Here is a 14,427-nt window from a genome sequence, read left to right as displayed (position 1 = left end):
TGATCCTTGCTCAGCTTCACCAGATGACGCAGGGCCCTGGTTGCCTGTTTTCTCTGACTCGTCCCTGTTCAAAACTTTAGTTGTGCTCAGGGTGCCTTCCAGCCCTGAGCCCCGGCCCAGCCCCCACAGTTCAGACCCACTGCGAGGGTTCCCTGTGTGAGGCTGGAGTCACCTGCGTGATGGTTTGGACGTACAACGGGGCAAGGATGGGGGTGGAGGCTGGAGGGGGAGGGTTCTTTATTCCTATTTTTCTTTCCTGTTCTGCTTCTTAGAAACAGATGGGCTCTCAGGAAATTCAAACAGTATAGAAATATGTGCAGAAGAAAATTAAAATCCCTCAAACAATCCCACCCAAAGTCTTCTGGTGAGCTGTCTTCTGGATCTGTCTTTATGTCTGTACATGGTTCTAGAGACGTGGAGAGAGTTTTGCATACACGGGGTCACACTCTTCCACTGTTTGGCAGCCCGCTCTTTCTCTGTGAGCAGTGTGTCATAAAGGTCTTTGCATGTCAGTTCTTTGGGAAAAAAAAAGAGCTTTCCAAGGAGCCTCTGGGTGGCTCAGTCAGTTGAGTGCCCGACTTCAGCTCAGGTCATGATCTCACGGTTCATGAGATCAAGCCCCGTGTCGGGCTCCGTGCTGACAGCTCAGAGCCTGGAGCCTGCTTCCAATTCTGTGTCTCCCTTGCTCTCTGCCCTTCCCCTACTTGCGGTCTGTTTCTGTCTCTCAAGAAGGGATAAATGTTTTTGAATAAATAAATCAATAACCAGTTTTGGGGGCCACTTGAATGGCTCACTCAGTTGAGTGTCTGACTTCAGTTCAGGTCATGATCTCACAGTTCATGGGTTTGAGCCCCGCATCGGGCTCTGGGTTGACAGCTCAGAGTTTGGAGCCTACTTAGGATTCTGTGTCTCCCTCGCGCTCTCTGCCCCTCTCCCACTCATGCTTTGTTTCTCTGTCTCTCAAAAATGAATAAACGTTAAAAATTTTCTAATAAGTAAATAACCATCTTTAAAACTATAAAAAAATAAAAAAGACCTACACTTTGTGTGGCTGCATAGTATTCCAATATAAGGATACCCATATGATTACAACGTCCACATATATGAGACAAATGTGTCATTGACTTGGCTGATTCTTTTTAAAAATTTTTTTGCTTATTTATTTTTGAGACAGAAACAGAGCATGAGTAGGGGAGGGGCAGAGAGAGAGGGAGATACAGAATCTGAAGCAGGCTCCAGGCTCTGAGCTGGCTGTCAGCACAGAGCCTGATGCGGGAGCCGAACCCACGAACCGTGAGATCATGACCTGAGCCGAAGTCGGACACTTAATGGACTGAGCCACCCAGGCGCCCCTTGGCCGATTCTTTTTTTTTTTTTTTTTAATTTTTTAATGTTTTTATTTATTTCTCAGAGAGAGAGAGAGAGACAGTGTGAGCAGGGGAGGGTCAGAGAGAGAGGGAGTCACAGACTCTGAAACAGGCTCCAGGCTCTGAGCTGGCAGTCAGCACAGAGCCCGACGCGGGGCTCGAACCCACAAACCGCGAGATCATGACCTAAGCGAAAGTTGGACGCTTAACCAGCTAAGCCACCCAGGCGCCCCAACCCCTTGGCCGATTCTTGAATGGGGTTTCTTCAGGGCCTTAGCATGGACCCTGCCTGTCTCTCAGGCCCTGAGTCTCCTGCAGTGGGCTGAGTGAGTCCGTCTGCGTGCTGGTACCTACTCTGACTTGGTTTATAGAGCTGGCTTACAGAAATCAGGAGTGGACTCAGGTTGACAGCAGTGCCTGATCACATTCTCCCAGCGTTTAGGGAGGCCTCCTACCTGCAGTGACTGTGCGGGGCGCTTCAGAGGGCGTGCGTGTAAACAGGGCACAGCCTGGTACCCCCCCCCCCATACTTGTACTGTCAAGGGGGAGGGAGCCTCGGAGAATTAACTGAACCTTAGCATCATCTTCAACTGTGAGCGTCGACAGCCAGCCACAGTAGCTGTCACAATACCTGTGACTATCTCAAAATAAAAGCCACAAAGTGTTTGAGATTGTGTTATCATGGTCTCCAATACCTCAGGATATCATTTATGCTCGTCACTACTTGAAGTTGCAGTGGCCATGCAATTCGGGCTGGATCTCATAGTTTCCTGTGTGGGCAAAGCAGCAGACGTGGTCTTAAATGACACATTTGATGGTGTTTTTGTTTGTTTTGTGTGTGTGTGTGTGTGTGTGTGTTTGGTTTTTTGTTTTGTTTTGTTTTACAAACATATGTTGTTTCATTTGTGATTTCCATGTGTGTCTCTTTGTGTGTGTGTTTTAGGTTTATTTATTTATTTTGAGAGGGACAGAGAGAGCGCAAGCAGGGGAGGGACACAGAGAGAGAGAGAATCCCAAGCAGGCTCTGCAGGGTCAGCATAGAGCCCGACGTGGGGCTCAAACTCATGAACAGTGAGATAGTGACCTGAGCTGAAATCAAATCGGAAGCTTAACCCAATGAGCCACCCAGGCGCCCCGATGGTTTTAACATTTGTAAAAAAGGGTTAAGAATGCCTCAGCAGGAGGTCTCTTGGGAGGGGCCTCCTTGTTCAAATGTTATGGGTTCTCTCTGGTACCCTCCAGCAGGGGGTACTCACCCGCACCACCTTTCTGCCAGTCACCCACTCAGCAGAGAACCTTAATTAGCAGCCGCTACATCCAAGGTGCTGAGCACCATAGCACCTACTGTGTACAGAGCCGTTGACAAGCACCTGGGTGAATTGTGAGACCCTGGCCTGAGGGAGGAGGCAGGGCCCCCACCCCGACGGAGCTCCTGGTGTGCTACTCTGACCCTAGCCTTGGCAGAGGAGACTGCTTAAGATGACCTCATGGAGAAAGACTACAATATCTGCACCAGAGAGCTCAGGTTTCCAGGTCCCACGGCTGTGACTGCTGGCTTGGGCCCGAGGAAGGACATTCAGTGCGGAACTGGAGTAGTTGATGCCCAGCCCCAGTCCCTCAGGTGACACAGACCTGCTCCTCGCTGGAGGCCAGCACTGACCCCTCCCCCCTGCCCTGTCACTTGCTCAGACACCATCTGGCTCCACATCCGGTCCCAAGGGCAGTGGACGAACAGGCTGTATGAGTCCTTCAGGACATCAGACCCCGTGGACTGTAGCTCCAAACGGCTTTCAAGGAGTCTGAGGATGAGAAGGAGCCAGAGGAAGCCCCAGGTAGGTGGCTTCCGGGGAGGAAGGGTCCACTGTGGAGGCAAACCCAACGGGGACCAAGTTGCCATCTTCTCAGCTCAATCATTGAGCGCCGGCTGTATACACTGGCTGGACGGCAGCACAGGGGGTGAGGCGACTGTAGACAGTGTGATCCAACAGCCCGCCCGCCCCCAAGGCCTCTCTAGTCCCATGTCCTCCATTAGAAGTCAGGGGGACAATGGAAAGAGGGGGAAATTGAGATCAGAAAAAACCCCCCTCCACGCCCCTGCCCTAGCACCTTCCGACTGTATGGTCTTGCACCTCGCTCAGCCTCATCGAGCTGTAGCCTAGTCAACCATGAACTAACTGCAGGTGGTTCCCAACCTTGGCCTCCCTTTGTCACATGATTCTTTTAAAGGGCCAGAGATGGAGCGCATGCAGGGAAAGCACTGAGCGAAGGGGACAGCACGGTCCACGTGGACCGTTCATGGTCACCGCCGGCAGCATCCGTGGCAGCACAGTTATCTTTTGAGCCCCGACGAACCCCACAAAGCTGACAGGTTGCCAGCGTCTGGAATGAATACAGACCCGGGGGGGTTTTGGGGGAGTGCAGTGCAATGAGAGTGAGAACAGACAAAGGAGGCTAAAGGCGCCTGAACCACACACCTCAGTTGGGAGACGTGTTAATATGGGGAACCCCCTCCTGAAGGTCAAAGGAAAAGCAGCCCCAGGCCTGGCTCAGCCCTGCCATGCCCCTGTGGAATTTCAAGTCCGCGGGAGAAAAAAACGGGCAGAATCCTACCAGGCCAGACCAGAGAACCCCTTCAGAAAGACGCAGAGAACAAAGCTTGGGAAACGAAGGGGTCGGTAGAAACAAGCAGGGGGTTCTCTGCTCTTAATCAGGGGACGCTTTCTGAAGGAGGGAGCTGGCTTTGAACACCGGGGGAGTCCTGCACACCAGGAACCGCGGGTAGATACATTAAAGGCTGTGCTGCCTTAGGACCATAAGGCACCGCCGCCAGAGAATAAATTGGCATAATCTTTCTAGCAGGTGGTCTGGCCACGTGTGTCAGCATTTTAACTATGTGTCCCCACAGGCCCAGCCCCTCCAGTTTTAGGGATTTGTCCCCAAAAGCTAATTGGATAGTTGCACAGGAAGTGCGTCCATCACCTTGTTCATTCATTCATTTAGCAAATATTTACTGGGCACAGCACCTACCGTTTTGTAAGTACTGTTCCAGATGCTGGAGATAAATCCGTAAGCAAAAGCGACGCGGTCCCTGCTTACCTTCTGGAGCGAGAGATAGACAATAAACAAGCAGAATACAGACATAATGTGTCAAGTGATCATACTTGCCGTGAAGAAAACCAAATCAGGGTAAAGGGACAGACAGAGAGACAAGCACAGTGTCCTCTGCTAGATGGTGGCTGTTAACATACACGAATGAGAAAATGGGGGTGATCAAAATTGTCCACCACTAGGGATGTAGCTATGAAAGTGACTGATTGCCTTTATTGTGGAATCCTAAGTCCCTAAAAAAAGGTTATGCAAACGTATGTGCGATAGCAGGGAAAGCTAGTCAAGGTGTAGTGAGGGAAAAGGCAGGTTACAAAGCAATGTGATTCACTTATGTAAAAGAGAGAGAGAGAGAGAGAGTCTGGAGAGAGAGAGAGAAGTCTGGAAGGACATAGAAAAAATGTTTGGAGAAGTGATTCTAGCTTATTCAGGGTACTTTTTCCTTTTATTCTTTATAGTTCTGTAACATGTGAGTCTTTAAGAACTAACACGTATTAATTTCATGATTAAAATTTGTTTACTGTTTATTTATTTTGAGACAGAAAGAGCTTGAGCAGGGGAGGGGCAGAGAGAGAGAATCCCAAGCAGGCTCCGCCCTGTCGGCACAGAGCCCAATGCCGGGGCTCAAACTCATGAACCCGCGAGATCATGACCTGAGCCGAAACCAAGAGTCGACTCAACCGACTGAGCTGCCCAGACGCCCCGGTTCCATGATTTAGATAATAAAGCCGTGTCCACTTTGAAACCAAACAGTGCCAGCCCATCTGTTCCGGAGCCGTGGCACGGGGAGCTGTGGCCTCCAGCAAGGACGTCACCGTGGAGCTGACATCCTACAGGCCCAAGGGGACTCCACAGCATGGGTCCCCAGGCCTGGTGCCCACAGGGACAGAGGAAGGGGCTCAGCCACAGTGGGGAGCCACAGCTGAGTGGGACCCGGTAAGGCTCAGGAAGCTGGAGGCCGGAGAGCTGGCCTTTGTGTCCTGGGGGTGGGGGCGGGGTGGATCCGTGGGACTCAGAAGAGAGGTCCTTAAGGACGGCCACATGCACGAAGCACTGCCTATTATATGGTCCTCCTACAGCCAGACATGTGCACACTACCTTGCTCACTTCTGCTGTATTCACTCCTTACTGGGACCATTTCCTACCTGGCCTCTCCTCACACCCCAGCATGACTTTAAACTTAACTTGAATTTAAAAAAAATTTTTTTTGACGTTTATTTAGTTTTGAGAGAGAGGGAGAGAGAGAGAGAGAGAGACTGAGTGTGAGTTGGGGAGGGGCAGAAAGGGGGAGACACAGAATCTGAAGCAGGCTCCCGGCTCTGAACTAGCTGTCAGCACAGAGCCCGATGCGGGGCTTGAACCCACGAACTGTGAGGTCATGACCTGAGCTGAAGTCGAACAGCTTAACTGACTGAGCCACCCAGGCGCCCCTGACTGTTAGATTTTCAGGAGTTTGAGAGCCGGTTCTTAGACGCAGTCATTATGGTGGCCGCCATGATGGCAGTGTTTATATCAGAAATCTCCAGACACCAATCAGGAGTGTGGCGTTGTCTTTCTCTGAAGAGTCCGTTTGCCAGCACAATGCAGTCCACGCTCCCTGCAATGGTTGGGGCAGACACAGCAATTCCCTTTTTGTAAAGGCGCTCAGACTAGCAGGGGCCAGGACGCCTCTGAGAATTGCCTCAGCCCTCCACTCCCAGAGACCCACAACTCTCTGCTCACTGCAGGTCTCCAAGATGTCCTTTGAGAACCATCTATTTTGCAACATCAAGGTAAGAGGCTCCAGCGGGTGGACATGACTGAGAATCCCCACCGCAACCAGAGGACGTGAAGCCTCTGCCTGCAGGGAGGGCTTGCCGAGGCTCAGGGTACCCCAGTCCCGCAAGTCCCCAGCATCCAGGGAAGGTGCCGGTTGGGTCCTGCTCTCCCCAGTCTGCCTTCTAACATTGCAGGGCTCTTCCAGAGGTGTGCTCCGGGCACTGCGGTGGGAGCCTCTTAGATCTGGGCTCCAGCGCGGGAGATGTGGAAGTCCTGGGGTCCAGCTCTCCCCCACGCCCCCAGCCCTCTCCTCCAGTGCCCTCCTGTTTGCTCACAGTGCTATGTCGACGGCCCTTACGGGACCCCCACCCGCAGGATCTTTGCCTCCGAGCATGCGGTGCTCATCGGAGCTGGCATCGGCATCACGCCCTTCGCTTCTATCCTGCAGAGCATCCTGTACAGGTGGGGGGGGGTGGCGCCGCCCCTGTGTGCACCCCGGGACTGAGCCCGGAGACTCTCCTCTCTCCGCTCTTCTCTTCCCTCCTCTCAGCCTTTTTTCCCTTTCCTGCTGTTCCTCTTCCTCCTCCTCCTCTCTTTTGACTGTCATCCCTACCCCTTCTTCGTAGGGGGCCCCTGCCATCCTACCCTTTTCCCCTCTCCCCTGCATTGTTCTTTGAGATCCTGAGAAGCCTTATACTCGCCCCAAATTCAAAACCCCTCATCACCTCCCCCCAGGCACCAGAAGAGACAGCGCATCTGCCCCAGCTGCCAGCACTCCTGGAGGGATGACGTCCAGGATGAGGACATGAAGCTCCGCAAGGTGAGCACCACCTCCTGCAGGCAGCCCTCTGGGCTCTCTCCCGGAAGCCTCCCTGAACCAGTTCACTAGTGGGCTCTCTGCCGCGGGTGCAGGGAAGGGACAGATGGCCCTCTCCCCTGCTGGCATCCCACTGGGCCCTGTGGGGCCTCCCACATGTCCAGCCCCTCCCCCCCCGTCACTTCTGAAAGGCATTCCAGGCCTGAAGATGGAATCCCACTAGAGACCCGGGGGCCCGAAAGCCAAGCGCCTGGGATCCAGTTCCAGCCGTGATGGGTAATAGCCGTTGCCTGGCGGTTGCTTGAAAAATGAAAACGTTTGCCTTTTGAAAATTCATTATTTTCCATAGGTCACTTAAAAGAGCTTCTAAGAAATAATGAACTAATGTTCTGCTGGCTTTTTCCTAAGCTTACGATTTCAGAACCCTGCTTGCTATCAACGGTAAATTATTATGGAAAATATGGAGCCGGCAGTCAGGAACCTGGGTCCTGATCTCATACTGCTCCGGGACCTGGGCAGGGTTCCTAACTCTGCGAGCCTCAGTTTCCCCCTCCATTAAATGGGGGTGATAACGCGTGCCCTGCTGACCCCCGGGTGGTCATCCCCGCGCTGGGGACGTGAGCATGCTGTGAGCGAGGCCGCGCCAACTCTGAGCAGAGAGGCCCCCCTCCCTAGGTGGACTTCATCTGGATCAACCGAGACCAGCGATCGTTCGAGTGGTTTGTGAGCCTGCTGACCAAACTGGAGCTGGACCAGGCCGAGGAGACGCAGGAGGGTAGGGGAAGGATGGGGCCTGAGGAGGGGGGCAGCAGGGTGGTGGTTCAGGCTCAGGGTCTGTTTAAGAGGGTGTCTAGATTATTCTATTTCTATGCAAAATGTAGGGGAAAGAGGATCGCTTCCCCCCTCCACTAAAATACAACATTTGTGAAACCAGAAAAAAGAGGAGAAAAGTGTGTTCATAATCCCGTCTGGGTATCCAAACTATCCTTAAAAAGGTACCTCCTGGGGCGCCTGGGTGGCTCAGTTGTTAAGTGTCCGACGTCAGCTCAGGTAATGATCTCACGGTTCATGGGTTTGGGTCCCGCATCAGGCTCTGTGCTGACAGCTTGGAGCCTGCTTCAGATTCTGTCTCCCCCTCTCTCTCTCTGCCCCTCCCCCTAATGCTGTCTGTCTGTTTGTCTGTCTGTCTCTTTTTATCAAAAATAAACAAACATTAAAAAATATATTAAAAATTTTAAAAAGAACCGCCTGATATTTTTTCTTATTCCCATTTAAAAAAATGTTTGTTTTGAGAAAGAGAGAGCATAAGCAGGGTAGAGGCAGGGAGAGAGAGAGAGAGAGAGAGAGAGAGAGAGAATCCCAAGCACACTCCACACTGTCAGTGCAAAACCTGACATGGGACTCGAACTGATGAACCGTGAGATCATGACCTGAGCCTAAGTCGGAAGCTTAACTGACTGAGCCACCCAGGTGCCCCATCCAATATAATTTTTTTTTTTTTTTGCTTGCTGAATCATAGGGTAGTTTTATTTTTTATTTTTATTTTTTTATTTTTAAAAATTTACTTCTTTACTTCTTTATTTAATCAGCCATCAATCAGTATCCTAGTATGTTGGGGGAAATAACCTTATTTCATAGAACCTCTCTTTTATGGTGAGATATGTTGATTCCATTTTTTTTACTTTTTTTTTTTTTAATTTTTCATCCAAGTTAGTTAGCATAGAGTGCAACAATGATTTCAGGAGTAGATTCCTTAATGCCCCTTACCCATTTAGCCCATCCCCCCTCCCACACCCCCTCCAGTAACCCTCTCTTTGTTTTCTGTATTTAAGAGTCCCCCTCCCTGTTTTTATATTATTTTTGCTTCCCTTCCCTTATGTTCATCTGTTCTGTCTTAAAGTCCTCATATGAGTGAAGTCATATGATATTTGTCTTTCTCTGACTAATTTCACTTAGCATAATACCCTCCATCTAGTTCTATCCACATAGTTGCAAATGGCAAGATTTCATTCTTTTTGATTGCTGAGTAATACTCCATAGTATGTATATATACCATATCTTCTTTATCCATTCATTCATCAATGGACATTTGGGCTCTTTCCATACTTTGGCTCTTGTCAATAGCGCTGCTAAACATTGGGGTGCATGTGCCCCTTCGAAACAGCATACCTGTATCCCTTGGGTAAATAACTAGTAGTGGAATTGCTGGGTCATAGGGTAGTTCTATTTTTAATTTTTAAAAAATGTTTTATTTATTTTTTTGAGAGCTAGAGACAGCGTGAGCAGAGGAGGGTCAGAGAGAGAGAATCAGAATCAGAATCAGAATCAGAAGTACAGAGCCTGACGCAAGACTCAAACACATGACACCAACTGAGCCACCCAGGCACCCCTATTTTTAATTTTTTGAGGAACCTCCATATTGTTTTCCAGAGTGGCTGCACCAGTTTGCATTCCCACCAGCAGTGCAAAAGAGGGCCTCTTTTTCTGCATCCTCACCAACATCTGTTGTTGCCTGAGTTATTAATGTTAGCCATTCTGTCGGGTGTGAGGTGGTATCTCATTGTGGTTTTGATTTGTGTTTCCCTGATGAAGAGTGATGTTGAGCATCATTTCATGTGTCTGTTGGCCATCTGGATGTCTTCTTTGGAGAAGTGTCTATTCATGTCTTTTGTCCATATCTTCACTGGATTATTTGTTTTTTGGGTGTTTGATAAGTTCTTTATAGATTTTGGATACTAACCTTTTATCTGATATGTCGTTTGCAAATATCTTCTCCATCCCATCGGTTGCCTTTTAGTTTTGCTAATTGTTTCCTTTGCTGTGCAGAAGCTTTTTATTTTGATGAGGTCCCAATAGTTCATTTTTGTTTTGTTTCCCTTGCCTCCGGAGATGTGTTGAGTAAGAAGTTGCTGCGACCAAGGTCAAAGAGGGTTTTACCTGCTTTCCCCTTGAGGATTTTGATGGCTTCCTGTCTTACATTTAGGTCTTTCATCCATTTTGAGTTTATTTTTGTGTATGATGTAAGAAAGAGGTCCAGGTTCACTTTTCTGCATGTCGCTGTTCAGTTTTCTCACTTGCTGAAGAGATTGTCTTTATTCCATTGGATACTCTTTTCTGCTTTGTCAAAGATGAGGTGGCCATACGTTTGTGGGTCCATTTCTGGGTTCTCTTTTCTGCTCCATTGATCTGAGTGTCTGTTTTTGTGCCACCAACATAAATGTTTAATGTACATAATCTGCTAGTAGAGATGTACAGGTAAATAAGCATAAGCATTGATTGAGGGTGACTGCTCACTATTTTTCCCGATGAGGTGGTAATCAAAAAGGGTGGAGAATGGTCTGAACACGTCAGCGTGTACCAATTAATTTACTGTTTGGTCCCTTCTTTTATACTTTCATCAAAAATGAATGTTTTGAAGGACCCCCTCCAGCCCTATAGTCTCCGCCCACCAACCTCTACGTGTTGCTGCCTACATTTTGTGCTAAGCCAATGACTAGTCTATCTCTGGGTTTCATCATTGTCTTTACGGGACATCTTTATGGAAGCTGTACTGTGTTTTAAAGTTAATCTGCTAGAATCATTGTTTTGCTTTGTTCTACTTACGGAATAACCAACACGAGGAGGAACATTTTCACATATGTTTCCAACTTTAGAGAATTGGTGGGTTTTTCTTATACTGGTTGAGTTCAACGGAAGCAGATCTTACTTGGTGGTTTAATTATCTCAAGGCTGCCATGAGCGAATTCAAATTCCTATGAAAAACAGGTTATAAGTTCAAGTACTCAGATGCGGTTTTCTATAAGAAATGTGTAAACAGATGAAGCTTTACTATAACAAATATTCAAAGCCAGAAGCACAAGTCAACAGTGTTTGCCATAGAAGTGGCAAACTTTAGAATGTTACAGTAAAGCTCTTTGCCCTTTCTTGTAAATAACAATTATAGCAAATATTTATAGAGCCTTGACTTTGCTCTGAATGCTTTTATGTATATTAATTCATTAGAAACTCTCTTTTATGACAAGCTAGGGGGAAAGTTTAGATTTCATTTAAGTTTCCTGGTTACGGGTTTATACATATTTGCTGTTTGCTTCTTCATAATCTGGGTAAACAAAGGATAACAGCCAACCTGGTGCTTTGCATTCTCGAAGCCCTGAGAAAGTCAGCAACTTTATTACCTCACATTTCTTCCTACGCTGCTCCTTAACGGCAGCTGACGCCCGTGACTTCTGATTTCAGCTTCAATTATTTACCAAGGTTTGCGTTCAAGAATTTGTGGTTCATCGTGTTTAGTGTCTATAGCTTCAGCTGCAAATATTCTGTTTGAGTTTGAAATTTTTTTCTAGCCCACAATAGCTGTAGAAACTTGGGCTTGGCATTTCATTGCTTTGCTTCTATTTTCTCATGAGAAAAACATGGATACAGCTAGTACCTACCCCACGGGGTTGCCGTGAGAATTCAGTGAGGATATGCATAGAGCACTAAGGACAGCGCCCGGAGCTTACAAACTGCTCAGCAAGTTTATTAGTAGTGGAGGTAGTCGTGCTAACAACTGCTCAATATATTTAGCAGCAGCAGTAGTAATAGTGAGAGCAGTAGTAGCAATAGGATTAGTAGTAGTAGTAACAATAGCATCAGCAGCAATAGTAGTAGTGTGGTAGGGTCCTCTCCCTAAGGAATGGAAAAAAAACAAACAAACTCAAGGCAACCTGGCTATGTGCGTACGTGACATCCCTCATGACCTTGTGACAGGAGATCACTTCATCAGACTGAATGTTTGTATGTTACCATATACGGGAGACAGAGAAGTAAAAAATACTTCTTTGTTTTTAGAAATAAAAAACTACGCCACGTGGCATCCAGGGCTCAGTTCTTCGGGTTCAAACCCAACTGAGCAGTGCTGACACGAATAAGGTTACTTCCTGGAAAGAAAAGCCTCGGTGTCACAACTCCCTGTGCAAGAATCCTGCTACCATAGCAGTAGTAGTAGCAACAGTAGATGTAGTAGCAATAGTAGTAGCAGTAGGAGGAGTATTTAATGGCTCTATAATGAATGAGGCAGTTAATGGTATCAGTGGTACAGGTAATGCCATGCTCCTGCTACCGGACATTTTATTTATTCCTGATTCTCCATTGTATATATGTATGTGCACATAGTTCAAGTCCTTCCTTAAGATTTCCTTAAGAGAGGGTCCTGGACACGGAATGGCTGTCTCCCACCCAACTGTCAGGAGGGGATGAAAATCATGTCAGGTGATTCTCCAGAGCGCCTTCTTCTCCTTCCCATCATGGTGTCGCTCCTCCTTACCCCTCGCAGGGGGCTGGGGACTCTGGGGGAGCAGGAAGAAGGGTTGGGGCTCTCTCAGATGGGCGTCCCCTATATCTCCTCCCTTCCCATACCACCCAGCCCTACTCAAGTTGAGTGAGATGCGAAATAAAATGTGGTATCTCTCCTAGGGCCATTTGCATTTTAACAATGACCGAGAGCTTAAGCCAAAGGAAAAGTGGGCTCATGGTAGCATAGAAAACAGTATAGTGGGGCGCCTGGGTGGCTTAGTCGGTTAAGCGTCCGACTTTCACTTAGGTCATGATCTCGCGGTTCGTGGGTTCGAGCCCCGCGTCGGGCTCTGTGCTGACTGCCAGCTCAGAGCCTGGAGCCTGTTTCAGAGTCTGTAACTCCCTCTCTCTCTGACCCTCCCCTGCTCACGCTGTCTCTCTCTCTCCTAGAAAGAAATAAAACATTAAAAAAAAAATTAAAAAAAAAAAAAGAAAGAATACAGTATAGAGCCAGCTGGGATGGTGTGAATCCTTTAGTCTTGGGAGGGAAGAATGAAGTGATCATCAGCTTGCGGACCTAGATCAGGGCCCGTCATTAGCTTGGACCAACTCCCAGGTGGAAGGCAGCATTCGCCAGCCTTTTCCCCATCGTGGTGTGCGGGAAATGATAACATTTGTATGCCACGTGGGGGGAAATGGAGGAAGGTGCTTGAGCACAGAGGCGCCCACCAGAGAGCCCCAGTTGCCCTGAGAGCTGAAGGAATCAGTGTCTCAGCAAAACTGCCCCATCCCAGGCAGTGAGCTGTGGGCACTCGCCAGCACCCAAGCCTGTGTCCAGGCAGATCCAGGCCAAACTCCGCCCTGTCCCTCCTGTCCTCTGGCTCCCCCTTCTGGGGCGCTGGTCTCATCCCATCATGCCCTGCTCCAATACACACTCCCTGCCCTCTCTTGCTAGCTGGGAATTCAAGGCCCTTCACGTTCTCGTCTCATCTTCCGTGACTCCCATTCAAGGATCCTGTGTTCCAAGCAGTTAGTCACGTCATGCGCCACAAACACCACATCTGTTCGAGCCTCTCATCCTTGGCTCACCTGTTCCCCCTTCTTCGGATGCCTTCCGTTCATCCCCTCCCTACCCCCCACCTTGGAATCTTGGGCCTCTTCCAAGACCTATCCCAGCCTCCACCCTTTCAGAAAGCGGCTCCGTCTGCCCCAGCCATTTCCTGTAGGTCAGCGGCAATTGCCACTCACTCAGCCCGTGACCCTTTGTTCTCAGTAACCTTGTCAGGTGTGCCTGGCCTGTGTCCCCAAGCTGACTGAGCAGACACCATGTGGCAGGAAAGGGCGTCAGCTTCAGAGCCCATGATGGCTGTGATGTCCCAGGATTCATTTCCCTTTCTACTCCCAGGGTGGTTGTGGGGTGCACGTCAGAGAGTGGATGTACCCCTCATGTACCCCGTGCACACAGTAGGCTCCTCTCCAGCAGTGGACCACCTTTCCTTTCTAATACGCTGCCCACTTGGAGGTCATGGGCAAGCGCAGTGGGCTGAAGGTGTGAGTTCCTGGCACAGCGGCTGGCATCCTGCCCTGTCCTCGTCACAGGCACGGGCCCCTCAGTGCCACCCTCTCCCCCACCCCCCGCCACACAGGCCCCTTCCTGGAGCTGCATATGTACATGACCTCCGCACTGGGCAAGAATGACATGAAGGCCATTGGCCTGCAGATGGCCCTCGACCTCCTGGCCAAGAAGGAGAACAAGGACTCCATCACGGGCCTCCAGACACGCACGCAGCCCGGGCGGCCTGACTGGAGGAAGGTAAAGACCAGCTAGAGCCCCGCAGCCTGCAGGGCCCGGTGGGGCTGAGAGCCCAAGACAGTGACTGGGGAGACTAGTGCCTGGTGGCTAGGGACCAAGCCTGAGGCCAGCCTTCACAGTCCATCCAGGATCTCAGGGCCAGAACGGGAGGCAGGAGACCTCCGTTCTGGCCCCATCACCAGCTGACCTTGACCCATCATTAGCCTCACTTTCCCCATCTGTTCAGAGAAGCTAGTCTCTACAACAACAACTAGGCCTCCCCGCCCCCCCCCCCCCCCCCCCCCCCCCCCCCC

The 14,427-nt window shown here is 49.6% G+C and overlaps 1 protein-coding gene across 1 annotated transcript in view; it reads left to right on the top strand.

Moving 5' to 3' along the window:
• The window catches only part of NOX5 (NADPH oxidase 5), a 37,947-nt gene that overhangs the window by 22,304 nt on the left and 1,216 nt on the right, over nucleotides 1-14,427 (top strand). The window contains exons 10-15 of the mRNA XM_039219381.1: nucleotides 3,057-3,199; nucleotides 6,200-6,244; nucleotides 6,568-6,692; nucleotides 6,966-7,050; nucleotides 7,723-7,822; nucleotides 13,968-14,134. Coding sequence (XP_039075312.1) covers nucleotides 3,057-3,199; nucleotides 6,200-6,244; nucleotides 6,568-6,692; nucleotides 6,966-7,050; nucleotides 7,723-7,822; nucleotides 13,968-14,134 — 665 coding nt within the window. The remainder of the gene's footprint in view (nucleotides 1-3,056; nucleotides 3,200-6,199; nucleotides 6,245-6,567; nucleotides 6,693-6,965; nucleotides 7,051-7,722; nucleotides 7,823-13,967; nucleotides 14,135-14,427) is intronic.

This window comes from Hyaena hyaena, unplaced genomic scaffold (assembly GCF_003009895.1).
Source record: "Hyaena hyaena isolate Hyena2069 unplaced genomic scaffold, ASM300989v1 scaffold_15, whole genome shotgun sequence".
In the NCBI taxonomy this organism is placed as follows: Eukaryota; Metazoa; Chordata; class Mammalia; order Carnivora; family Hyaenidae; genus Hyaena; species Hyaena hyaena.
The sequence above is the reverse complement of the archived record's forward strand: the minus strand, read 5'-3'. Positions and strand labels throughout refer to the sequence as shown.